General features: G+C 44.0%; 1 protein-coding gene across 2 annotated transcripts in view; it reads left to right on the forward strand.

Moving 5' to 3' along the window:
* ZFAND3 (zinc finger AN1-type containing 3) overlaps nucleotides 1-27,830 on the forward strand; it is a 325,453-nt gene that overhangs the window by 288,189 nt on the left and 9,434 nt on the right. For both annotated transcript variants that reach the window (XM_082847531.1, XM_082847530.1), the window contains exon 5: nucleotides 11,345-11,512. In XM_082847531.1, coding sequence (XP_082703657.1) covers nucleotides 11,345-11,512 — 168 coding nt within the window. The remainder of the gene's footprint in view (nucleotides 1-11,344; nucleotides 11,513-27,830) is intronic.

The following is a 27,830-nucleotide window of genomic DNA, read 5'->3' on the forward strand; positions in this document are numbered from 1 at the left end:
GGTCTTGCTAATGGAGAAGCTAAAACAAGGAGGTGGTGCCAGGCCAGTACCAGCTACAAAGGATGACTACTGTATTGCTAGTCTGACACGTTCTGCTGACCAGCCACCCCTCTGTAGAATTTAGCTCCTGGTGATACCTTTTAAGTAAACAGTGCAGTAGGAATGGCACTTCACAAACAGGGATGGTGGCCACAGTTTTTCAGATGAACCCAGGCGTGGTTTATGGGGTAATCACCCTCACCTGTGCCTTTTTAAAGAGACCTTTTCCTTTGCTACTGGGGGAAAAGTTATCATCCTACAAATAATCAATAAAGAAACATCTGTGGACAGATTTTTTAAAATAACATGAGAGAAAAAAATAAAGCTGACTTCATATAAGTAAAATACTGTGACTACAATCCAGAGATATTCAGAGAGTTAACAGGAATAGGAAGAAAATGGTATGAGGAGTCTTACAAATCATATTCTAAGAGCAGAGGACAAACAGGGTTATTCAACAGAGATGTAGTTTAGAGAAATTGCACCACCATGTTTGGCTAAGGAGATCATAAGTGAGAGGGGTGCTGCTTTTCATCCTCACACTTGACCCAGTATCCGTCCTCACCCTCAACCCAGAGGCAGTGGGGTCTTTGGATACATACAAAGTAGCAGAAATTCATCTTCACAGTAAGGTACCCTCATGGAAGAGCAGAAGTAGAGTCTTGAAGTGTAATAACAATTAGAGACAGGAGCCTGTGCTCCGCAACAGGAGAGGCCACAACAGTGAGAGGCCCGCCTACCCCCCCTCCAAAAAAAGTGCTGGTACAGGATAAGTGCTTTGTGTTAGTGGTTATTATTGTAATTATTACTGAAGCGTAACTTAAGGAATCTCTTGTGGCATATCTACCTATTGTGGTAAGTGACCTTAAAAATAAGCTTGGACAAAAGATTACATACCATATGATTTCATCTATAAGTCCATGTATGACCATATAAATGACATTCTTGAAATGACAAAATTTTAGAAATTGAGGACAGATTAGTGTTTGCCAGGGAGCAAGGTGGGGGAGGGGGAGAGGGAAGTAGGCATGGCTGTAAAAGGGCAACACGAGGGATCCTTGTGGCGATGGACAGGTTCTGTAGCTTAACTGTATCAACATTAGCATCCTGGTTGTGATATTGTACTAGACTTTTGCAAGATGTTACCATTGGGGAAAACTGAGTGAGGGGTACATGGGATTTCTCTGTATTATTTCTTATAGCTACATTTGAACCTACAATTATCTCAGAGTAAATCATTTAATAATAAGAGGAAAATGGGCTTGAAAGATTCCTGATAGAGAAAAATTGGCAGTTAGTGTCATGTATGTGTCTGATCAGACCGACAGACCAGTAGTAAGATTAATAAATGTGATGGAAGGAGAACTAACCTGGCCATTGACATTTTAGTGAGGTGTTCATGAACACCCCGCCCCCGCCCCCGCACATTGAACCAGTTGGCGTCAAAGAGAGGAGAAAGATATAAAACAGCTTTGTTTCCCTGAAAACCCATCAATCAGGTGTTCTCCATGTAGCTTTGCTCCCCAGACTGTGAAAGGGTCTACTAATTGATATGATTGTTGGTAAAGAGATGAGGTAGAAGGTAGATGAGCAACAACTTTTATACAAATGGTATTTTGAAAAGCAGGGCTAACAGAAAACAATGCGAGGATGACAGATGTGAGCTAAAAATCACCTGTTTATATGTATACAGTATAGTTCTTAAGTTCAAGAGGTACCTTTTAAAAAAATTTTTATTTTATTTTTGGCTGCGTTGGGTCTTCATTGCTGCGTGTGGGCTTTCTCTAGTTGCGGTGAGCGGGGACTATGCGTTGCGGTGCGCGGGCTTCTTATCGTGGTGGCTTCTCTTGTTGTGGAGCACGGGCTCTAGGTGCGTGGGCTTCAGTAGTTGTGGCTCACGGGCTCTAGAGGGCAGGCTCAGTAGTTGTGGCGCATGGGTTTAGTTGCTCCGTGGCGTGTGGGATCTTCCCGGACCAGGGCTCGAACCCGTGTCCCCTGCATTGGCAGGTGGATTTTTTTTTTTTTTTTTGCATTACGCGGGCCTCTCACTGTTGTGGCCTCTCCTGTTGCAGAGCACAGGCTCTGGACGCACAGGCTCAGCGGCCATGGCTCACGGGCCCAGCCGCTCCACGGCATGTGGGATCTTCCCGGACCGGGGCACGAACCCATGTCCCCTGCATCGGCAGGCGGACTCTCAACCACTGCGCCACCAGGGAAGCCCCCAGGTGGATTCTTAACCACTGTGCCACCAGGGAAGCCCTAAGAGGTACCTTTTCGACCTTTCCCTCTTCTGCTTCTTAATCACCCCCTTAACAGAATTTATCACTTCCACATTTTATGTTCATAGTCTCTTCATATATTAATATGCTGTAGGTTTATTTGTTTATATCTCTCCTGGAATGTGGCCTCCTTGAGAGGAGAGATCATTGCCATATGTAGTTCTGATTTGCTAGTTTAAAGCCCAGTGCCTGGCACACAGTAGGCACTTGATAAATAATTAATAAAATATTGACTGTTGTCTGGGCCCTGAACAGAGTGGTCATTAATCTGGAGACGTACATAAATTAGATCAAATAAACTGAGAATCTTATTTTACTTAATGAGATTGTGATTATTATTGCAAGTGAACTTTCCTGGGCTTTTGCTTTATGTTTTTTATTCTGATGAAAATTTTCCTTAGGTTTAGAGAGTTGAGTGATCAGCAATGAAAGGGATATCTTATAGGAACAGTTAGCAACAGTGTAGAGTCCATCAGGAGGGGAAGGGCAATCAGAAAAAGGCCAGGAAGGGCTTCCCTGGTGGCGCAGTGATTGAGAGTCCACCTGCTGATGCAGGGGACACGGGTTCGTGCCCCAGTCCGGGAAGATCCCACATGCCGCGGAGTGGCTGGACCCGTGAGCCATGGCCTCTGAGCCTGCACATCCGGAGCCTGTGCTCCGCAACGGGAGAGGCCACAACAGTGAGAGGCCTGCGCACCGCAAAAAAAAAAAAAAAAAAAAAAATAGAAAAAGGCCAGGAAGCTATTGGAAAGGAGATATTTAGAGAAGTGACTTGTGGCCTTCTGGCACCAACTTCAGTCACAGGCAGTGCCATCAGACTTTAAGAAATCATGGGCTAAAACACTGACAGCTAGCTCCTCTCCTAACGTTCACCTAAGTATCCTTTCCTTGCCAAGGCACAGATGAACTATATCCTGATGTCCTGTACGGCAGGTGTGCAATGGAGGAAGTTAGAGGAAGAACATTCCTTCCCCCACTGCCAAGGTGGTATGGGAACTGAGCTGATTACACAGTGCTTGCCCTTCTTCACCTGCCCTTACTTGTGCCAGCCCTCCAATCATGTGGGTTTGTCAGGGGCTTGCTGGAAGTTTAATTGCTGGTCTTGAATATGAAACAGAGGAGGTGTACAGTTAAAAAATCTCCTTCCTTACAAGTAAATGATGCCATTAAAAATAGAGAGATAAATAGAAAAGAGAGGGAGAAAGAATCAGTCAATCCCGGATGGTGGTATATTCCACAGGAAAACTAACCAGGACTATCCAGAAGTCCATGTCCTTTGAATGAATGAACGAATATACGATTTGAGAGTATATGCTCTTTTGGATTAAAAAGAGATTTAGATGTAAGGTCCAAATGTAACACATACAATTTGATTGGACATGCCTTTGAAACTATGAAGGTAAACATTGAAAACAATGGAGATAATTTGGATATGGACCAAATGTTAGATGACATTGGAGCATTATTCTTAATTTTCTTAGGTATGATTTTTAGTCATGTAAGGAAATGCCCTTATTGTTAAATGTGTATATATGAAGTATTTTGATGTTTGCAACTTATTTTCAGATGGTTTGGTGTTGGGGTGGGAGAGATAAAGCAGTGTGACAGATAGTTCGTTAACACTTGTTGAATCTGACTGGAGTGTACACAGGTATTAATTGTACTATTCTTTGAACTTTTCTATAGTTTTGAAATTTTTCAAAATAAAAAGTTGGGTGAAGACTGAATACTTTCCTCTTGGGGTTGAGAACAAGGCAAAAATGTCCTCTCTCAACTCTCCTATTCAGTATCATACTAGAAAGCCTAGCTAACAATAGGCAAGAAAAAGAAATAAAAGGCAGACAGATTAGAAAGAAAGAAAAATTGAGAGAAACCCCTTCCTTTAGAATTGTTGGGCTCTGATGCCATGATTTCATTTAAGATGATTTTATTTAATGGAGAGCTGTTCTCCCCACAGCCCATTAGCTTCTCTTACTTGATCCTTTGATGAATTCATAATTGCTTTTTTTTTTTTTTTGGTGTCAGTGTGTACCACCAAAATCAGCTTTCAGCTTCTTGTCCAGCGGGAATCAGAGGGAAAGATGGGCTATGAGGAAGTGAGAAATCTGATTCCAGTCTTTAAAACATGTCTTTGGGACGTATGGGTGCTCATTTCATGAAGGGTACAAATTATGGCTCATGACTTATGCATTTTCTGCTACTCTTTAAGCTGTCTTCCAATCAAAAAATGTCCCTACAGAAGCAGCTTTGCATTGCTGTTGTGAAGATCAAAGTCAGACAGTTAGATGATAAAATTACCCTCAAGATTTCTGATGCTTTATGTCTTTTGAGCATACTGAGGACAGAGACCCCAAAAGTTCAGGTGTGCTCCCAAGATAATTGGTTCTACTGATTGGCCACCCCAGGTCTCCCGATCTTGTGTTCCCAGCAGGGAGGAAGAGTCAGAGGTCTGCTGTCTTGAGGTTGTGATGGAGGAGACCACCCTCAAGAAAAGGAGCAAGCCAGAGGAAATAACCTGGAGGGATGGGGGTGGAGATGGAAGGAGAAGAGAGGGATTTAGGCTTCACAACAGTACTGCCTGGCAGTTTGAGAACACCTGACCTTTAAAATGGTTATCATCTAAGACGTGGCATCCTAGGAGTATTTCAAACTAGATTCATCTTTGTATTACATATCAAATGAAAATGAAGGCATTTTCCACAAAATTTTAATAATCGGCCTCTTCCAAAGAGTTGAACTTCTTTCTCTGTGTGACAGCTTTTTTTTTTTTTGCGGTACGCGGGCCCCTCACTGCTGTGGCCTCCCCCGTTGCGGAGCACAGGCTCCAGACACACAGGCCCAGCGGCCACGGCCCACGGGCGCAGCCGCTCCACGGCATGTGGGATTCCTCCCGGACCGGGTCACGAACCCGCGTCCCCTACCACTGCGCCACCAGGGAAGCCCTGTGTAACAGCTTTTTAACAGGTGTGATATTCCAAAATAGTTGTGGGACCATTAGGAAAATAAGAAAGAAGGGGGAAATTCCAGCCAAATAAAGTGGAAGCAAAATTTTAATGGATAATGAGGGAGTTTTCTCTCTTGAAGTCTTTTATGACATACAGAGTAAGAAGCCAGAGAGGATGAATCTAATCCCTGCACACACTGAAAGGATGCCTGAGGAGAAAGAGAGAGAGAAAGTACCTATAAAACAGATTTTCTTTTTTAAGTGTCTTTTATCAGTTTTTCCAGTGAGAGTGTGGTGTTTTTCATGGACAGAGGTTTTAGCAGCTTAAGCTTCTTTTATTTTTGGCTGCATTGGGTCTTCGTTGCTGTGTGCGGGCTTTCTCTAGTTGTGGCGAGCGGGGGCTACTCTTTGTTGTGGTGCGCGGGCTTCTCATTGCAGTGGCTTCTCTTGTTGCGCAGCACGAGCTGTAGGCACGCAGGCTTCAGTAATTGTGTCACGTGGGCTCAGTAGTTGTGGCTTGCAGGATCAGTAGTTGTGGCACATGGGCTTAGTTGCTCTGCGGCATGTGGGATCTTCCCGGACCAGGGATCAAATCCGTGTCCCCTGTGTTGGCAGGAGGATTCTTAACCACTGCACCACCAGGGAAGCCCTTAAGCTTCTTATAAATGGTCGAAGGAGAGACCGCAGTGATGTGTGAGGGTTCATTAATTATTGCTCTTACTGATGTTTGCACAGACGGTTGGGATCATAAATGTCAGTCTGTCAAGAGACTGTGATAGGTTCTAAAAAAACTGATTGAGTACCTCAAAAGCTGTCATAAAACCTGAGATTAAACAGATTCATCTTTCTTAGAAGTAAGGGAAGGTATGGGTGAAGTGAATAGAAGAAGCTTCCTTCTCTTTGTTGCCACTTTGCTATTTCAACTCTCCTGTTCAAAACCATGAGTGTTGGCTTGTGCAGAGGGTCAGGAGCCTGCCTGAGGTGTCAGAGGGACATGGTCATGGTTAGCAGTCTCAGTTGTGTGTGGGCTGCCAGCTGCACAGCGATGGGAGATTCAGAGAGATTGGGATTCAGCTCTTGACAGGGCTGACACAATTTATTTGGAAATTTTCAGGAGAGAACATGAGCTATAAAGACAAGAACAGTGACAGTAAGGAACAAATGTGAATTTCTGTCAGAGATAAAACAGAATTTTAAAAGAAGTAGGTCTGTTGTCGTCTCCAGTCAAGTTTTCCAGTTAAACTGTGTTCCTAAATTGAAAGTCTTACCACTACTTCTCTGCTATTGGCTAGGAAAGTACAATTAGAAGACTTTCTCTCTTCAGAGGATTATATATTTTAAAAATCACTGTACTTATTTCTCTGTCACAAATAAAGCAATGGTTACTTTAAATCTAGGAAACTGAGAGATAAAATACTTTTTCTTAAGATTTTCCTTTCTCATTTAATCCCATTATGATTCTTGATCAGACTTTCCTTTGACTAGAAGGTCTGATGCGGTATCTTCCTCAGGCCGTTAAACGTAGGCAGAGGAAGAGGGGGACTGGTTGAATATCAAGAACTGTGAGCCTGGCATAGGCATGTGGGCAGCTCTTGTGTGGGTACATACAGACTAGATTATGTTCTCAAGAAAAAGCATACTGGAAAAAGGTGCTTTGTTGGCCCTTTATGAAGGACTTTAATTAGAAGTCACTCCTAACTCCTGGGGTGGGAACAGTTTCTAGCTTGCCGCTACACTCCTGCTGCTAATGAGCATGCTCCTTGCAAGGATGCGTTTCTTCTGACAGTTAAAGCTGCATGTGAGCTATTTCTGTTCATCTTTCTCTCTGCATTAAACCCTTACTAACCAAGTTCAGATTATGCAAGTAGATTGGTAGGTGTTTTCCATCATTGTTGAGGAGTTGAAAATGCTTCAGGGTAACAAGACCTATTTACTATCTGTGAGCAAAAAGTAAATAATCAAACTTTAATTTATTCAAATACGGACAGTAGATGAAGGTTCCTTTAGTGTTGACCATAATTGGATCTTTTCCTTCTGGTGGTCCTTTTAAAATTGCCATTAAATTTGTAATTGAACAGTTGAATTATTTAGTTCATTATTATGTAATTAAAATCCCTGTCCTGGACATCTGTTTCTCTTATTTAGGCAACTCCCCACATGGCACAGGTTTCATTAAGTAATTAGCAGAGGAGATGTAAATTTCTTATGCAGACATGATGATGATCCTGTAGACAGCTATTTATTTCATCAGCTTATAATTAAAATACTAAGTTGACTTGTGAGGAAATGCCAAGGAATGGTTTGCTTCGCCAAGAAGTTACAGATAACACATAACTGGATGGCAGCATGTGGAAGGTGGTAAACAGTTTAGGGAGTTTTTTCCCCTCCCTCCTTGTGGTAGAGAGCATTAGAGGGCACAAGGATTCCTTTCCACTTAACAGACCATTGACTGAGTGAAGGATAAGTGGGCGTATTCCAGAATGCTAAAGTTACGAATCTCTTAATGTCTAGGAGCAGTTCCTTGATTCTGAAAAATAATACATTCTGGTAAACATTTCACCTGTCTTGGTTCAGACTCGTTGAGGACTGCTTCTCATGGCTCAGGCTTTCTATACATGGATGCCTTAGGTCTTGGACTTGCACAGATGCTGAGACATTGACTCTCAGAGGACTGACTAGGGCTGAGTGGTGTTCCTTTAGGATGGCCAGTGCAGTGCCGCCAGAAGCTGTTGGCAGCATCAGAGACCTCCCTAAGGACCCACTGTTTCAGGAACATCCCATGCCTCCTGCCTTCCAGAACAAATAATGCAGTTGTCTTTATATATAGTGTGGAATGGATAAAGGAAAATTTCAGGATGAGACCATGCAGACCTATTCCTTAGTTTTATTATTATTGAGTGCTCATTGGTCAGACAAGGTGGAGAATTAGAAGAAAAGAGATCAGGCCTGGACAGGCCTCCTAATTTGGGGGCGTTCCATCAGCTGGGTTGTTTGGTGATGACCAGTGATGATTATATCAATATGAATTCTGCTTCTCAGTCTTAGGATCATATGTTAAAAAATATTGTCTTTGCATATCACTCTCTTGCTTGTTTGAAAATAGTTAGCAATGGATAACATTGACATACTGAAAGTAAATTGTCTTCTTGTAGCAGAGGCTTGCTTTAGAAATGGAAATAGGTGCTATGTAGGTAGACAGCACATTTGACAGTTTGGAGCAGATTCACTTGGGAAACAGCTTTGAATGTGAACATTGCATTTCCAGACACAAGCTCAGTTCTGTGAGGTCGCAGTGCAAATAAAAGAGGGTCCGAGTGGTCCTCTTTTATATTTGAGGTGTGCTGGCCTCGTGTCAAGACCCTCTGGATTTTAACAATTTAATAATGCAAAGCCTTCAGCCACCTTCTTGTGTGAACCCTGATCTCTCTCCCCTCCCCACCTCACCCCCCAGGGTTGGGGGATAATTTCTTATGTGGATGCTCCAGAGTTAGGACCTTGTCTCAGAACAAACACCATTTTTTTGTTTCGGTTTTTACTCTAGAATTTTCTCTTCTCGTTACCCAATGGAAAAAAAAAAGTCGAAATAGGGTTATTAATACAAATAGTGCCCTTTCTGGCTTGTAAAAAAGGACCCCCGGAGAACAGTGTGGCCCATACCAGGTGAATTTCTTTTGTCTTCCTGCCTTGTAATGATTTACATTTAGATTGTTGCTTGTTGCTCTTATAGGGGAAGGGGAGGGGCCTGGTGTGTCTGGCTGCCTCAGTCATCACACTGACTAGGTTTGGACAGCTTTGCTCAGCAGAGCTGGGAAATAGGCTGAACTTGCTTTCAATTGTTTTCATCAAAGGCCTTGTTTAGTTGGTTTGTATTGGGGGAAAATGTCATGGAGGCTGCAAGAACTAAATGAAATGAAAAATGAAGTTTACAATTGCTAAGAATGGTGCGTACCTTCTGAAAGTCAGTGCAAGGTGCGGTGGGCCGGAGGGCTGTGAGCAAACTGTTACCATTGTCACTGTCGGGGCCAGTGAGTGCTCGGGCGAAATGCAGCATCTTCTCCACACAGAGGGAGGCTGGGAAGGGGATACAGACAGCCTTCCTTGAAATACAGCCGGACTTCCCTGGTGGTCCAGTGGTTGAGACTCCCTGCTTCCACTGCAGGGGGCGTGGTTCCGTTCGATCCCTGGTCGGGGAACTAAGATCCTCCATGCTTCGCAGTGCGGCCAAAAAAAAGAAAGAAAAACTGCCAACGGTCTACCGCTTCTCACTAGAGACACAGTAAATAGAAAATCAGGACTGCCTTAGGAGAAGATTTATTCATGTAAGAAATACTGAGTTGTAGGCATAGAGGGCACATTAGTGAACAAAGCTGGTGAAACTTCCTGCCCTCCAGGAGTTTACATTCTCCTGGAGGATAATGTCAAAAGATAAGTGCTGGGGAGGAATAAAAGGCAGGAAAAGGGAGGAAGGGAAGTGCTGCTGAAGGGGGCAAGAGTGGTCTAGATAGGGTTTTCAGGGAAGAAGACCTCATTGAAAATATAGCTTAAAAGACTTAAAAGAGGGGATTCCCTGTAGATCTGGGTGAAGAGTGTTCCAGACAAAGGGACCAGAAGGTGCAAAGGCCCTGAGTTAGGAGACAATCAGGAGGCTAGTGTGGGTGGAGCAGAGGGAGAGAGTAGCAGGGGATGAGGGGAGAGAGATGGGAGGAGGGCACATAAGAAAGGCAGGGCCTTTCTGAGGGTCATAGGAAGTATCTGAACTTTTCCTCCAAGAAGGGGAGCTATTAGAGGATTTTAAGCAGGATTGTGAAGTGATTCTAACTTGATTTTTAACAGGGTCGCTTGGCTGCTGTGTGGAGAATAGACTGTAGGACAAGGGGAAGGGCAGGGAGACCAGTAAGAGGCTACTGTATTAGGAGACTCTCTTCCAGAGGTGTTTTAGCACAAATCCCTTTGGAACCTTGGCGAGAGGTGCATCGTCAGTATGTAGTGGCAGTAATTCCAAGAATACAGAGCCCCCCAAGTGCTGGCTCTTTTCTTTTCTTTGTTTTTGAAAGCAAGAGTTATTTACAGTCTGCCTGTGACATGAACTTTATTGCATTTTACTTTTTTAAGATTATACAAAACACTTGTTGCACACTACATCTCCCTTCACCTGCTAATTTGGCACCAGCCCTAGGGTTGCGGTGCCAAGTGCTGCCTCTGTACCACCCCACTCTGGAGGCCGTGGGACAGCTTATTTGTGAACAAGCAAGGACACTTGTTCACTCTGAATAAAGTTGGAATCATTTTCAGTATTAGAACCTGATTCTTGTGCGTTTAGTTGTGCATAGGAATAGAAATGTCTTTTTTTTGTGTGTGGTACACGGGCTTCTCACTGTTGTGGCCTCTCCCGTTGCGGAGCACAGGCTCCGGATGTGCAGGCTTAGCGGCCATGGCTCACGGGCCCAGCCGCTCCGCGGCATGTGGGATCTTCCTGGACCGGGGCACAAACCCGTGTCCCCTGCATTGGCAGGCGGACTCTCAACCACTGCGCCACCAGGGAAGCCCTTAGAAATGTCTTTTTACTAGAAAAGATCATGGATCACCCATGAAACACTGACTTCAGGTATAGAATTGTGCTAAGCATGGTGACATACAGAAATAGTAGACACAGTCCCTTCTCTGGTGAAGTACAGTCTACTTAAGGACAAAGATCCAAGAAGAGATAAATAACCAATACAAGCAGTAAACAGCTAGGACCCAAAGAAGGGGCACAAAGAGAGGATCCCATTTCCAGCTCGAATGGTCTCCTTGTAGAGATGGATGCTTTTTAAAGACAGCACAGAACGGACGTTTGTTGAGCCACCCACCCTCCTCTCCTAGCTTGGGCCTGGCTTGTTAGAAGTCAGCTCTAAAGGTGCATGCTTGTCACAATTTGTGACGTAAACCAGGCCAGTTAGAAGAACTGGCTCTTGCTCATACTGATCCAGTTCCTGGAAAAGGGCAGTAGCCTGGTCAGAAGAATGCCTCGGCTGTACATTAATCAGTTGTGCTTGCCAGGCCAAGCACTAACCCTGACCCCTAAATGTGTTGTTTTGCTCAGATTCGCAGTCTGAGAATGAGGCTTCGCCAGTGAAACGGCCACGACTACTGGAGAATACTGAACGACCCGAGGAAACCAGCCGATCTAAACAGAAAAGCCGACGTCGGTGCTTCCAGTGCCAAACCAAACTGGAGCTGGTGCAGCAGGAACTGGGATCATGCCGCTGCGGTAAGCGTCCCCCCAGTGGAGGACACAGCATGGTGGAGGCTGTGTCCTTGGCGCCCTGAGAGGCTGAGCTCCTTCATTCTTCTCCCGAGTACCTACCTCCCTTCGAGCTATAGCTCTGGAGCTTGGGAAATCAGAGTAGAGGATTCTTATTTCTAAACACCCTTTATTTCCTCTTACACATACAGAAAAGGCAAAAACCTCCCCAACTATTCGTACACATATTTCATTAGAGTTGCATTGTCACTGCTTACTGCTCTCAGCTTCTCCCCACTGCATATGACTGTGGTTCCTTCTCATTGATGACTTATTTAGAAGTTAACCAAACCAGTGAAATTCTGAGATAGGTGCCATAAAATTCAGATATTAGATTAATTTTGAATGAGCTTCTTACTATATATAATAAATGAAAGATTTCTCCCCCATATCCCTTTTAAATTAAAGTTTGATTAGAAAATTATTTTCTTTGAACCATAATTCATTGTCAGTTAACCCCTTGAAATAGCTTTAAAGTAACCTTTTCCTTCTGTATTATCCAGTGTAATACCAACTCTTGGAATTTTTGGTGGGATGTACTTTTTAAAAACTTTATGCCTGTCCACAGTGGAACAAAACTTAGAACAATCCTTCCTCTCCCTTTGACCATATACATCGTGTCACATGGAAGCGAAATTGTGTAGCTGCATTATTGAGGCTGACTTACAGTTTTCCTGTCCCTGTTTTTATTTCTTGACTTTAGAGCATAATATTGTGAAATTGTTCTTTGGGACAGAGCTGTCATCAGGCACATTGGCTCTAGCCTCTGAGAGTCCTGTATCCTTTGTTCTTAGAAGTGAGCTTTTAGAAGCTTCCTTTTACCTCTGGGATGGCCATAGATATCCTGTAAGTACTGATGCTGGTAGTCAGGACTGGGTGGTTCTCCCAGCAGTTAGAAAGTTACAGCTGCTCAAAGCTCTTCATCTTCTGAAGAGATAGCCGTCGCTGCTCCTGTCTCTGAGTTATCTGCCCTGTTGGAAGTGAGAAGGACAGGAGGGAGTTCCAGCCTCTCATGGAAACTGAGTTGGAACTCCTTTCCTGTCATGAGTAGAAATCTGTTTGTTACACAGTCTGGTGTGTGGTACTCAGCAGTATCAGAAACATATTTATATTCAACTGCAGAAACGGTGACTAGCATGTGGAGTCCAGGTATCACTGGACCAGTTTTTATTCTTTAGCCTGGCGTTTATTTATCCTATTAAATGCTTGTGTGAAAGTGTGAGGAGAGAGGTAGGATAAGACGTGGGTGCAGAGGCTGTCAGCAGAATTTTCAAACCTCACTTTTGTTCCTGCAATGTGATATGGTCCAGGTGAGCCCAGAACCTTTTTCTTAGGCTGTATCTTGATCAACCCTCCCAGGTAATGTAAAATTCTTAATGAGGTAGTGAAGGAATACTGTGGTTACCCAAGGAAACTTTGGGGTCTCATGGCTAACCAGCTTTGCCCTTAGTGGTTTGTCTGATCTTTTGTGGTCTGCAAATTATTGCTTTGGTCTTCACGTGGACCCCTGGGGGCTTCAGCAGTTCAGTCTGTTACCAGTGTTGTGTAGCTTCCCTGACCGTTTGCCTGTTGCTTTTGTAACACAGGCCTTTGGTGATTCCTAAATTAGAATCGTGGGATTTTCCTGTACCTTACATTCTTGTTTCCTTCTTGAAAGTAACTGAATTCTGGGTATTACACAGGATTTGCCCTAGTGGATCAAGCAGTTGATCCATCAAGTGTGCTGTCTCGCCTCTGGCAGTGGCTAATAACCTCCTCTCTTGTCAGGCAAGCAGTGAGAATTCACAGTTTAGTGCTGAGAGATCCAGAGGTGTGGTAACCGAGTCTCCCAGTTTACCCTTCAGCTTTGATGCAAGCCACCTAATTTCCTAAGGTCTTAAGCACCAAGCTGAAAATATCTAGAAATACATGTTGGATGACTTCATGTGCTTCTAAAGTGAAGCCAACTTGACTGACTCTGGTAAGTGCAGATTACTCTGCTGTGCTCTTCACCTCTCAGGCAGGAGGCTGGGTTTCTAAGTAAGTGCCTACTGGGTTTGCCATAGACGTGCATTCTCTTTAAATGATCTAACACGTGGTCCCTTGGCTTATGCCCAATTCTGAGGGTCATCTTATAGAGAGATTTGATTTTTCTGCTGGAGAAGAGCCCTGAGCTTTCTGCAGTCCCTCCAGATGTAGCCTTCCTAGAGAGAGCTGGGAGTTCAATTGGGCCCACTGAGAGCATTATACTTATGTGCCCAGAAAAATGACTGAGTCAGCTGCCACATTTTAAAAGATGAAGGACAGTAATGGGAACACACACCTCTGGGACTGTCCCTGACAAATATCTCTTGTGTTCCTCCTGCCTGTCTGCTTGGATCTCTAGGAAAAGGTGAGTTGTACAGTTATTTCCTTGAGGCTGTATGGAGTGCTAGGGAGACGTTTAACTGCCCTGAAAGGTTTTGGAAGACGGGAAACACAGTAATTTACTACTGAAAGTGAAGATTCAGCAAGGCAGTTTGAACTCAAACAGAACACTTTTCCACTGCAGAAAATCTTTTTTTTTATATGTATTCACAATCTTTTTTTCCATTCCCCTTCCACTCTGTACAGGTTATTAACTGCTGACAAGAAATTCACATCTCATAAATAATGCTTAAGAGCCGTTGCTATATAAATTGAATGTGTTATGAATTGTGATGGGCCTTTTTGTAGCATTCGATGCCTAGAGCAGGAAGAACAGAGGATGTCATTTTCATTAATTTCTAATGAGGTGCCAATTAAAGACAGGGAAGCCGCTCCAAAGGGAAGAGTGGCCAAGCTCCCCTGAATCCTCCGCCTGGGGCTGTCATCCAAACACTGCCAGCAAAGCCTTCTCTAAAAATTCCATTAAATCACAGTCTCATCGAGAGCACACAGACACATTCAGCTCCCCTTTGATCTTCAAAAGAGCAATTTGTAAGGCGAGTTCTGAGCCTTCTCACATAGGGAACAGCTAGAGGTGATAGGAATTGTTAATTGCCAAGACACTCCATGGGCTTTCAATAAGGAGGTGAATTTTGAAGATGAATTCTCCTCTGCCTCGCTGTGACTAGATAACCTTTAAATCAACAATACCATAGTGACACCCTTTTCCTGTGAAATCTTGCTGGGTGCCAATCAGTAAAAGCATGTGGTGAGGCTGGGGTGATACCCTGCATCCTAGTGTATCTTCAGCAGTTTAACTTCTCAAGATGGAAAACAATTGCATAAACATGGATTTATTTGTTTCATTTTCTACTCAGTAGGCAAATTGATCAGCTTGTTGTCTTTACAGGGGTCTTGTCTCTCCAAAGGCCACTTGGAGGGTGTTCTGAAATCTGGCCATCCTCATCCAGTCTGGGCCACAGCACAGCCACGTGGATACTGTGTTTTCTAATCAGATCTTGCATGACGCATACCGCATGGCTTTTTAATCGCTGTGCATTGCTTCCCAGAACCACAGAATTAATTTTTAAATACCAGTCTAAGAGCTTGCAAAAGTTATGGCATGTTTTCAGTTGACAGTGACTTACACTGTAAGATGATATGCTCCCTTTTGGGACAACAGTGCTTTTACTAACCTCTTGAGTAATCTGACTTGGTTTACTGCTTTCAAAATAAATTTTATATTCCCTTTAGAAACTCAGAGTGATGCTTTAGCTGGGACCTTTAGTTTATCGACTTAAAGTGCCTCAGTGGTCATTTCTGCCTTTTCATGCACTGTCACGCTAAATTCAGCTAGCATTTATTGAGATGTGATTTTTCATAAAGCATTTTGCTAGGTTTCGTGGGGAATATAGGAGGTAGAATACAGAATATAGGAGCTCATAGTTTAGGTCAGTGATTTCAGACTTAAGTGGGCATCAGAATTGCACAGAGGGCTGTTAAAACACAGTCTGCTGGGCCCACCCCCAGAGCTTCTGACTCAGTGGGCCTTTTTAACAGGTTCCCAGGTAATAACTGATGCTGCTGGTCTGAGGACCATGTTTTGAGAACCACTGTTCTAGGAGCTTCTCAATCTGGGAAGCCTCTAAAATATAGAATGTCTGGGCCTCACACTTAACAATTAAATCAGAAAAGGTTTCTGGGTATTGTTTTTTTTTACATTTTGGAAATTAAAAGTTTGTCCTGGACCATTTGAAAGTAAGTTGCAAACATTGTGACCCTTTATCCCTATAAACGTCAATGAATATTTCCTGAGAATAGTTATTTTATATAACCGCAGCACAGTTATCAGCTTCAGTAAATTGATACTGATAAATACTTTCATCAGATCTCTTGTCCATATTCTAGTTTTGCTAGTTGATCCAATAATATACTTCATAAAAGCATTTTCCTCCCTTTAGTACAGAATCCAGTCCATGATCAAGTGTTGAATTTAGTTGTCATGTTTCTTTTAGACTCTTAAGCTGTAACATTTTCATTGCCTTTCTTTGTTTTTAATGATACTGACATTTTGAAGGCTACATTTCTCCACCCTCCTCTGCTTACCCTTCCCAACCCCCCACTTTTTTAAATAGAGCACTCCTTGTTTGGAGGTTGTCTGATGTTTCTTCATGATTAGATTCAGGTTATGTATTCCCAGCCAGAATGCTATGTGGGTGATGTTGTGTCCCCCTCAGGGTTCTTCATTGGGAGGCACGGATGTTTATCTGCATCTCATTATTGATGTTAATTTTGCTTCATTCACCCAGTCTAGGTGTTGCCTGATGTCTCTAAAAATAGTATTTTTGCCCTTGCAACTAGTAAGCAATCTGTGGGAAACACTTTGACTATATAAATGTCCTGATCATCATCAAAAAGGTCTCCTAGATTTAGCATCCATTGATGATTCTTGCCTGAACCAGTCTTTACTATGATGGTTGCAAAATGATGCTTTGCTAACTCCAGTCCTTCTCCTGCATTTACCATTTGCACGGAGCATTCTCCTCCCCCATTTATTTATCTCTTACTGGTTTGGACTCTGGGCTCTTGTATTTTTCAGTGGTTTATAATTCATTACTGTACTTAATTATTTTGTTGCTCAGATTGTCTCAAATTTGGCCGGTGGAAATTCCTTCAAGCTGAATTCTGTATTTTTGTGACATACCTCCTGTTTTTGTTTATTTTAAAAATTAATTAATTAATTAATTTTGGCTGCATTGGGTCTTCGTTGCTGTGCGCGGGCCCTCTCCAGTTGCAGGGAGCGGGGACCACTCCTCATTGCGGTGCACGGGCTTCTCACTGCAATGGCTTCTCATGTTGCGGAACACAGGCCCTGGCAGGCGGGCCTCAGCAGTTGTGGCACATGGGCCTAGCTGCTCCACGGCATGAGGGATCTTCCTGGGCCAGGGATCGAACCCGTGTCCTCTGCATTGGCAGGTGGATTCTTAACCACTGTGCTACCAGGGAAGTCCCTGCCTCCCGTTTTTTAAAAAGCATTTTCTTATTCTGTGGCCTAACATGATGTGTTCTGGATGCATCTTGTACTTGCTTAGTCCTGGAATCAGCCACTTTTCCAAGATCCCCAAGCTGATTTAAATAGGCATTCAGAGTAGGAATTTGCTGGTCCTGAGTGGAAGGCAGGCACATGCATGAAATAAGTGGCATCCAGGGCAGCCTACCATAAGAGTTTTAATCAAGGTACAAGCCATATGTTATAGGAATATGGGGAGGGAGAGATTAATTCCAACTGGAAGACTCTGGACAGGCTTCCACAATAGGGGCATTAAAGGAAGGGTGGGACTTAGAAGTGCAGAAAGACAGGATGCTTGGACCAAGCTGGTGTTCTGCAGGTGACCTCTGTGCAGCCCGATGGAGCCTTGGGGTTGAGTGAGGAGAGACTGCTAGAAAAGGAGGGAAGGGATTCCAGATTCCAGGCTGTAGGGTTTGGACATTGGTTTGCAGTGAAAAGCTATCAGTGGTTTGAATGTGGTCAACACAATCTAATTTGACTTTTTTTTTTAAAAAATTAAGCACACAGGAAAGCCCGGGAGGCTGTTGAATCTTCTTAGAGGAATGATCTAGGGAGAGTGTGAACTGATTCACAAAGTGGAAAGGAATGTGCACGTGTCACAGCCGTCCCCGTCCACTACAGGGGACCTACTGAGTGGTGAACAGATAGTGATATTCTGAGGTCGAGTGTGGGGCGAGGAGCTGTGGTGATTATGAAGCATGTAGGTGACGTGAAACTACCAGGCTGGTCCATTCCACCAGCATCAGAAACCACCACAAATAAGCCCACATCTAGGCCTTTATTTTAACTCTCTTCCAAGTGTGATTTAAAACTGTCAGGGACATTTGGCATTCTGTCCTATGTCTCAAAGAAAGCGAGGCTATATTTTCTTATAAAAGGCCTTATTCTGTGTACAGAGTTCTAGCCTGGATCTGTCAGAAAACCCTAGTATCCATGGAAACACCTGAGATCCTTTATCATGAACAAATTGGTTTGGTCAGTTAGGTGTTATCATTACTGCCGTTGAGTATCGAGTCCATGCTCTGCAGTGTGTTGTATAGAGTGTGGTGACCAAGATCCCAGCCCTTTAGGAGCTCCTGTTGTTTTATGCTGAGTCTGGCAGTGAAAGGCTAAAGTTTTTCCAGCACTTCTGAGACAGCAGCTGGGTGTTATGTTACCTTACGGCTCAAGAGAAGGAGGTGCCTGCCCACCCTCCCAAAAGCAAAAACAAAAACAACAGCAGCAACAGAAAACCTTTGATGGGCGTTACTGTATATATGAGAGCTAAGAGTAATTGAAAGTCTTGAGGCAAATTGAGAAAATTTTCTCCCTTTGCTACTCTCTTCCTTTCACTCTCACTGTACTTTCACCTAAACAAGAGTATGCTTATTTGTAGTCCCCATTTAATCTTTAATGTGTAAGAGTTCTGGTCTAAAACCAAACAGATTAGTCCCTCTGCTGCTCCTCTAAATTGCAAGTTGAGGTGTTAGAGCAAAACAAATCAAACCTTTACTGAACGCTAGCTCCACATATTTGGCCCATTAGTTTACCACGTCCCAGAGATCCAAGCTACCATATGTCCTTTAACAAGGCTGTAGAGAGATATTAGAAACTTGAAGAGCTCCCCTCCCCAGCAAAGGAGCATCAAAGACCAAGCTTTTAAAATACAAAATGTGCAGAGCACATTTACTGATGCCTGTGTCACTTCCCCACTCATACCCTACCGACAGGCAAACCAGCAGACCCTTGTCCCATGAAGTGAATATTTTCCATCTGGATAGCAAATTTGCAACTATTTCTATAGTCTAGTCTTAGCAATAACAACACAATAATAATTTAATCAAAACTATTTGGATAGGGCTTCCCTGGTGGCGCATTGGTTGAGAGTCCGCCTGCCGATGCAGGGGACATGGGTTCGTGCCCCGGTCCAGGAAGATCCCACGTGCCGCGGAGCGGCTGGGCCTGTGAGCCATGGCCGCTGAGCCTGTGCGTCTGGAGCCTGTGCTCTGCAACGGGAGAGGACACAACAGTGAGAGGTCCGCGTGCCACAAAACAAAACAAAACAAAAAAAAAAAACACCACCACCAACAAAAACTACTTGGATAGATTACCCTGTTTTAGGATATTTCTTTATGGAGAGAAAAAAATGGCTTATTGTAAAAGGAAATGAATTTTTTAAATTCTAAGAGTAGATAATTTTAGTTCTTTGCCTAGCAAGGTGTGTGTTATATGTGTATGTTTTTTGGATTTTTTGATATATAATTTACATACCATAAAATTCACCTGTTTTATAGTTCAGTGAGTTTTAGTAACTTTAAGTTGTACAGCCCTTACCAAATTCAAATTTTAGAATATTTCCATTACCCCAAAAAGTTCCCACGTGTCTCATTTTTAGTCACTACACTCTCCTACCCTAGCCCCAGGCAACCACTGATCTGCCTCTGTTGGTATAATTTTGCCTTTTCTAGAATTTTAGCATCAGTGGATTCAAACAGTATATATATACAGTCTTGTGTGTCCACATAGTATGTTGTTTTTGAGATTCGTCCATGTTGTTACATATCAGTAGTTCATTCCTCTTTAATGTTGAGTATTATTTCATTGTATGGATAATCACATTTGTTTATCCATTTACCATTTGACATACGTTTGGGTTGTTGCCAGTTTGGGGATATTATGAGTAGAGCTGCTGTAAATATTCATGCAGGAGTCTTTGTATGGACATATGTTGTACCTTCTTGGGTAAATACATAGAGGTAGAATTGCCAGGTTGAATGGTCATTTTCTAAGAAAATCCCATCAGCAGTGTATTAGGGTTCCAATTTCTCCATGATTGGCCAGCATTTAATATTGTCATTCTTCTTAACTTTAGCTATTCTAGTGGTTGTGTGGTGCCATCTCACTGTCGTATATTAACTCATTTCTCTAATGACCAGTGACGTTAAGCATCTTTTTCATATGCCTTTTGGCCACTCATATATCTTCTTTTCTGAAGAGTCTGTTTATACTTCAGATATCTTGCCCATTTTAAAAAGATTTACAGAATTGCCATTTTAACAATATTCCAACCTATGAGTATGATATGTCTCTCCTCTTATTTAAGTCTTCTTTAATTTCATAGCAGTGTTTTATATTTTTCAGTTTCCATTCTTTGTTAAATTTATTCATAACTATTTTAGTTTTTTGATGCTACTGTAAAGAATTTAAAAATTTTATTTTCAGATTGTTCTTTGCTGCCACTTTGAAGTGCAGCCGGTTTTTGTATATGATCTTTTATCTTACTAAAGATAAAAAGTAAATTTATCTTACTAAAGATAAATTTAGCAACCTTACTAAATTCACTAGATTCCCTTAGGGTTTTCTGTATCCATGATCATGCCATCTGCAAATGAGGGCAGTTTTACCCCTTTCCAATCTGTATGCCTGTTACTTCTGTTTCTTGTGTTATTGCACTGGCTAGGACCTGTGGCATGATGTTGAATAGACGTGTTGAGAATGAACTTCCTTGCCTTGTCTTTGATCTTACATAGAAAGCATTCAGTTTTTTACTATTTATGTCTGACTTAGCTGTAGATTTTGCATAGCTGTTCTCCATCCTGACAAAGTTTAATAGTTGTTACCTGTGGAATACATTGTAGGAAAACATAGGAAATGTTCAAATACATTCTCCCAAAACAGCTGATACAACTCATGGTGAGCTACGATGTGACCTAAAAAAGGTGAACAAAGGCATGTTTTAAAGACTTCTCCTGTCCCATGCTTACAGTTGAAACACATGCCCTTTGTTCAGAGTCCTAACGTGTCTGTCCAGCCACAGTGGGGAAAGCCTGTGACCTGAGGGCACTCCTCTTTTTTCAAAACCAAAATCGTAACAGATTTATAACCCAAGATGCCGTTCTGGGTTATTCTCACTTGAGATAATGAAAGCAAACCACACTGAGAAATGCTTTGTTTGAATTAAATGCTTTTATTACTACAATACAAAATCACAAAAAAATTGTGGGTAGATAGATAATAGAATCACGTACCACCAAGATGAGAGGCAGCCTTAGCAATCATTTAGTCCAACGCCCCTCCCCCATTTTTTTGTTTGTTTGTTGTAAACGAGGAAACTAAGGCCAGAAAAGTTGCCACTAGCCTCATATCACACCTGTGTGCTAAATGTTGGTATTTCACGCAGGCTTTGATCTGAAACTCAAGGACTGCTGAAGAGTTTCTGACCAACATAACTGCTCACAGCAGAGCCCACTCTCCCTCCCTTCAGCATAGCTTTCAGCCCCCACTGACTACAGCTTCTTGTCATATATTCTTGGCCATCCCTGGGGGACTTCTGTTCTTATCTCCTCTGAAGTACCCAGAAGATTTCTTGGTCTTTCCTCCAGATTAATACACCTGACTCTCTTAACCTTCTCTTAGTTCAGCCTCCAGAACCTTGTTCAGGACTTGGGACTCTTATATGGACCCTTCACAGCAAAATGTCACCAAATTAGACCAGTTGTGGTAAAAATAGTATTTAGTCAAAATAACAGGGTTAAAATATTATTTCTTTCAGAATTGATATCAAATTGTTCACAAAGGTGTTGCTAAAGAAATGTCCTTTCTTGTGCCTTTTGTGTGTGTAGTTAAAACTAATTTGTGTTTAGTACATTGTATGCAGATATCTGCTAGTAAACACTCTCTGTCATCATACTATATTCTTATGTGACTCCCTCTTGAGTAGAACTTCTTTTTTTTTTTTGAGGTACGCGGGCCTCTCACTGTTGTGGCCTCTCCCGTTGCGGAGCACAGGCTCCAGACGCACAGGCTCAGCGGCCATGGCTCACGGGCCCAGCCGCTCCGCAACATGTGGGATCTTCCTGGACCAGGGCACGAACCCGTGTCCCCTGCATCGGCAGGCGGACTCTCAACCACTGTGCCACCAGGGAAGCCCTTGAGTAGAACTTCTTAAAAAGTGCGGGGAAAAAAATAAATAAATAAAAAGTGCGGGCCTCAGACCAGCACTTCAGAGTCCCTGAGTAGGTGGGGATGTGTCTTTGGAAAGCAAAAATGCAGTTGCTCAGGCAATTCTAATATACCCCAAAGTTTGATATACTGCCTATACACTTAATAGCTCATTTCTTCATAGGAAATGTAAAGGTAATTTAAGACAAAATAGTTACTAGAAATTTCCAATGAGGTCATGCACGTCAGAGGTTTTATGTCAGATCTAGGCAACTCCATTCTCTTTCAATCAGAGATTTACATCTTCTGAGTGTTTTAACACATGCCTTCCTCCACTGGTCTCCTCTCTCCTGCTAGATTCTAAAATACTCAGAGAGCAGGACCATGTGTTGTTCTGTAACTTCCCACTGCCCCTGTTAGAGTTAATGTGGCCTATAGTAGGTACCCCATCTGTTATTATTTCTTGTAATAACATACAAGAAAAAATTAGAAGTCAATGAAATGTGGTGTTCTGGTGAGCCTGCTGGTTTTCTTTAGGGGAACGTCCTTTTGTGGTAGTGTTTGAAGGCAGGCCTAAGCAGGTGAATGGGAGAATGTCTGGCCCAGTCTCCATGGAAATTCTTCTTTTAAAAAAAAAAAAAAATTTTATTTATTTATTTATGGCTGTGTTGGGTCTTCGTTTCTGCGCGTGGGCTTTCTCTAGTTGCGGTGAGCGGGGGCCACTCTTCATCGCGGTGCGCAGGCTTCTCATTGTTGTGGCCTCTCCTGTTGTGGAGCACAGGCTTTAGACGCGCAGGCTCAGTAGTTGTGGCGCACAGGCTTAGTTGTTCCGCGGCATGTGGGATCTTCCCGGACCAGGGCTCGAACCCGTGTCCCCTGCATTGGCAGGCAGACTCTCAATCACTGCGCCACCAGGGAAGCCCTCCATGGAAATTCTTGATGCTGGCATACATGTACAACCTGAGGGTTTCCCAATGGAATAATTGACTTAAGGAATAAGGTTTGGAGAGAAAACCTTAGCATTATTTATTTTTACATACTTTTATCTGCCTTGAATTTTTATTGGTAGAGGGGGAAATATCAGGCGAGACAGGTATGTTATAAGAGCAGCATTGCTTGCTTGGTCTGATTAAAATTATTTGAGATGCTTTTGGTTTAATTAAATACTCAACTTTGGGGATGGGTGTATTTGCCTAAATAAAACTGGTGATTCATCTTGCACATGAATAAGATGGGCTCTTTGGGGCTCACAGAAACTACAGGTCACAGACCTACTGTGTATAACCACACCAGTCTCTCACTCCTGCCTAACAAACCTATCACTCTCTGACACAGAGTCCAAGCACTTAAGGGACTTAGAAGTTATCCATCTGGTGCCAGTCCAACTCCCTGAATTAATGCTGCAGAAACTACATCAGCATTGCCCTGCCCTGGCAGGTAATCCAGCCACCATGTACATCTCCAGCCTGGAGGGAGTGAGGCCTGTCTTGTTGCAGGCAGCTTAGACTGACTAGGTGCTTCCTCCGTTGAGCTAAAACCAGCCTCCGTACATGACATGTCCTCATTCCTCCTCACTCTGCCCTCTGGAGAGACCTGTCACAAATCATCTTCCTCTCCTGCAAGGCTTCTCTTCAGATATTTGAACACAGTGGCTTTGGCTTTCCAGCACCCCAGTCCCTTCCAGTAGCAAGTTCATTCACAGGGACTGAAGAATAGTATGGGGACATCAAGGGCAGGGTGGGGTACAGGAATGCCAGACTGGGCTCAGTGCTTGTCTCCATAGTTTTCCTCATCAGAGGCCGTCACAAAATATGAGAGTCTTTTTAATAAAACCTTTCACCTGCTGATCTCCTTGTGGGACTGCTCAAAAGTCTTCTGTGGAGTCCATGGTTGGCCTCTGTCTGGGAACCACTGTTCCATGTGATACTTGTTGCTCCATCTAGATGCGATGCTTCTGGAGGACAGGGTCCATGGCATTGCCCCTTTTTTGTCCCCCACTGCGCCTGGATAATGAGAGACACAGTGGCACTTAATTCTCATTGACGTGTTTGTTCCATTTTCTCCTGAGTGCGAATTCATGTCCTCATTTTCCTTGAAAACTTACCTCCTCCAGGATACCTTATGCAGTTGACCTCTCCTCAGTGCCCCCGATTTATTACACATAGCTGGATTGTATTGATTTTATTTGCAGTTGATTTCTTGCTTTGCTTCTTGTGTCCTTCAGCATTTTCTTCTCTGTGCATCTCCAGCTGTCTTAAAAGCCGGGAACTAGTGACTTCTTTTTTCCCCTTCTCCTCCACCCAGCCCCTAGAATAGAGCTCTGTAAACAGTGCACAGATGACCAATAAATACTCTTGACTCCTTGAGTCTGATAGCTTCTTTTCCTTCCTGGACTGACAGCCCAACACTGGAGCTTGAATCCTTTATTTATTAGGTGAGATTTCTATAGGACCTTTCCTCTGAAGAGATCAATATCAGTGAAGTTTGTTTTTGCTTCTGGAAAGTGCTTTTAGCTAAGCAGACTGAGGTTCTGACAAGATCACATGATAGTCCTTACTCCTCACCTCTTGGCCCCTGAAGATGGAGACTCCAGGAAAAGCCTTGCCGCTTCAAGTTTTGCTGCTTTGTTGTCGGAAATGAGCCTGAATAAGACTGTGGCAGATAGCAGCACAGCTCTGCAGTGTTGGTTGACTTTGTAGCCAGCGTTACCAAAAGAGAACTTGCATTTGGGGGGCAGGGTGCTGCTGTCTTTTGGAAGGCAGATATGGAGAAGGCCGCCCACTAGCCAGAGCCCCAGGCACAGTGGTGGAGGGTTGTTGGCTCTCACACAGTGCCTGGTGTCGCTAGAACTGTTCAGCCTCTGAGACTCCAAGTCACCCTGCCAGGGGGCTGGGTCCCTGGGACGGACCCACGAAGGGCATGAGACCCAGAGACTGAAAAGAAACAAGTGCTGGTGAGGCAGGGAGGAAGTGCTGAGAGCTGGTGCTCTCCTAGCTGGTGGGAGAGGAGCTGTCACACTGCAGATGTGGGTGGTCAAGACTGACCGTGAGATATTGGAGCAGAGTTCAGAGGCCACAAACTGAAAAGGGTAAGTGAGTCCGCCCTATAATTTATTGGAGAAGTGCCTAAAGTAATTGGATCAGCTGGCTTGTCTAGGAAATTTCTCACCTTTCCACGTCTCCTTATTTGTTAAGATGTTATTCCCATCCCTGTTCGGAGTTAGGCAGAACCCAGTAGGGAATGAAGGCATTTACTGCAGGCTTTGCAGAGAGGTGAGGGCAGCAGCATATAGAGGCTGCTTGGTGTGGGTACTCAACATCACCAAACTTGACCTGCCCTTGAGCCTGCAGTCCAGAAACCACCCTCTGCTGTCAGATCAGGAGTTAAGGCAACCATAGTTACTGAGGCACAAAAAAGAAAAAGGAAGAGAGCAGAAGTTGAGGTGTGGTGGTGTTGGAGAATCCCGGCATTGACTCATGGGGTAGTGTGAGCTTGGGAGGGGCCGCTGCTTATTTCCTCCTGTGATTTGAAAGGTGTTCTCTTTCTCTGTTGTCCCCTGTGGAGTTGAGAGTTTGGGCCACCGAACTGTCTAGTTTATTTTCTACCCCAGTGCCTGGGACATGGTTGGACAGAGGGGACGACAAGAAGTGCCCCTCTTTGCTTTGGGTACCTCACCAACTGCTGTACATGTAAAATGTACAGTACCTGGTGGATACCTGGGAGACAGGTGACCCTGGCCTGTGGGGACCTCCCCCAGTGGCTCTCTTCCGCAGCAGCCAGCCAGGCCTGCTGTAGTTATTCCAATGAGTCCTCCAGAAAAGTGCTCCGGGGCTGCGGGGGTGCTGGGGGAAGTGTTCATGCAGGTGTCAGATGATTTTCTCTAGCCAAATTTTCTGTTAGGTATCGGTCAAGACACTGCTTGTAATGCCGGAGATGGGTTGTTCTTATGCCGTAGAGTGGGAGGTGGCAGGCGGTGGCTGTGGCCGTTGAAGACATTTGCTGTGGGTCAAGGAGGCTTAACTAGTGACAACCCATTTGCTCCTCAGGGAGCTCAGGAGCGGGCCTCTTCCTCCCTGGATCGTCGTGAGGACGCCCGCTGTGCAGCAACAGGCTGTTGCTGTCCAGTGGGAGACAGAAGCTCCGAGTCAGCACGTGATGGAGTCTTTGCATCCTTGTGATTAATACATGTGATGACATGTGTTCTTCAGAGCTGTGCACCTCGGTTACAGATTGACCAGGAAGGGGGAAAGTTCCAGACACACAGATTACAGGGCCAGCTTTGTGTTAATTCTCTTGCATCAATTAAATTGCTCTTCCCTTGAACTGAACTGCTACCCCAGGATTAATTTTCCTTGGAATCTGGAGTAATTGACCAAAATATTAGGGTAGAAGAGGAAACGAATGTCAGTGGGAACCTGTGTGTTCACGTTCAGTTCTTCATTATCTGTACTCGGCACATTTGTGATCATGAGTTAAAGCAAAGTTTTAATTCCAAGAAAGCATCTAATGCCATCTTGGACATTCCTGGGTTGCCTCTCAGAGTGAGCTCAGCAAATATAGGCTCATATTAATAACAGCAATAGAAAAGCATAATTAGGAAAGTAAACTTGCTACTGCAAAAAAATTAAAAAAATACATCCAAAGCTAAAGCCAGACAGTAATCATCTTTACATTGCGTTTGCTGTACCCTGTTCACCCAGGTGGTTGGAAGTGAACTGTGTGGTGGTGATCCTCTCCAGGAAAGGGGGCGAGGGCACAGTTACCAGCAGTAAATGTTCTTTTTTTAATATATATTTAAAAATTTACTTTCTTCTTTCCCTCCCTCCCTCCTCTCTCTTTTTCTTTGGCTGTGTCAGGTCTTAGTTGTGGCATGCAGGATCTTTCGTTGTGGCGCATGGGCATCTCTCTAGTTATGGCTTGTGGGTTTTCTCTCTCGAGCTGTGGCTGCACGCTCCAGGGTACATGGGTTCTGTAGTTTATGGCACGTGGGCTCCTTGAGGCACGTGAGCTAAGTAGTTGCAGCACACGGGCTTAGTTGCCCCACAGCATGTGGGATCTTAGTTTCCCCACCAGGGATTGAACCTGCATCCCCTGCATTGGAAGGCGGATTTTCTTTACACGTAAAGAAATTTTCTTTGTGTAAAATGTTGTGTAGCAGAAAGAAAGCCATGTGAGTAGGGGGAAGGAGCAGGGGAGGAGGGGGCACCCAGCCTTGAAACCAGCTGAGTGAGTTGTACTGTGTAAGGTGCAAGGGGCAACAACAGCTGGAAGAGCTATCCTGGTAACAACCAACCTTCCTTGAGTCGAGGCTTCAGCTGCTCTAGTCTTTAGTGCCCGTAACAACCCCGTTTACAGGAGACACACCTGAAGGTCTGAAAGGCTAAATGGCTTACTAGCAGCACACAACTGTCAAAGCAGTGCAGCTGGAACACGAATCCAGTACTTGGGCTCCAGAGCACAAGATCCTCACTGAATTATCCAGAAAGAGAACTTGAGGTTGCCCTAAGGGACATGCCGTAGCAGCAGGGGTGGGACTAAGCCAGAGGTTTCTCCCAATGCCGGTCTGTCATCTCTGTCCTCCCCTGTGACCCCAGAATGTGGATTGTTGAAAGGCCAGCAGAGAAAAATGGGGTGAGTATTCCTCTCTTTTCCAGGTGTTGTTCTAGAGAGACGCATGGCATCTGCAGTCTGGTGTCCCCTGACGGCATTGCCACTTGGCCATTCTGGACTTGGATGAACTGGCTCTTGCCAGTGTAGCCTTCAGGGGTGGCGAAACAGGCCACAGTTCTCTGCTGAGCCGTGTGTGAGGAGCCTGGCTTTAACTAAGTTGCCCCCGTGGGCCCAAGCTTTGCCCTCGGCCGCTCTTGGGTAGGATGGGTTTGGCCCTTTTTTTGCCTCCACTGCAGCTTT

The sequence above is a fragment of the Leucopleurus acutus genome (assembly GCF_964270905.1).
Source record: "Leucopleurus acutus genome assembly, chromosome: 10".
Classification (NCBI taxonomy): Eukaryota; Metazoa; Chordata; class Mammalia; order Artiodactyla; family Delphinidae; genus Leucopleurus; species Leucopleurus acutus.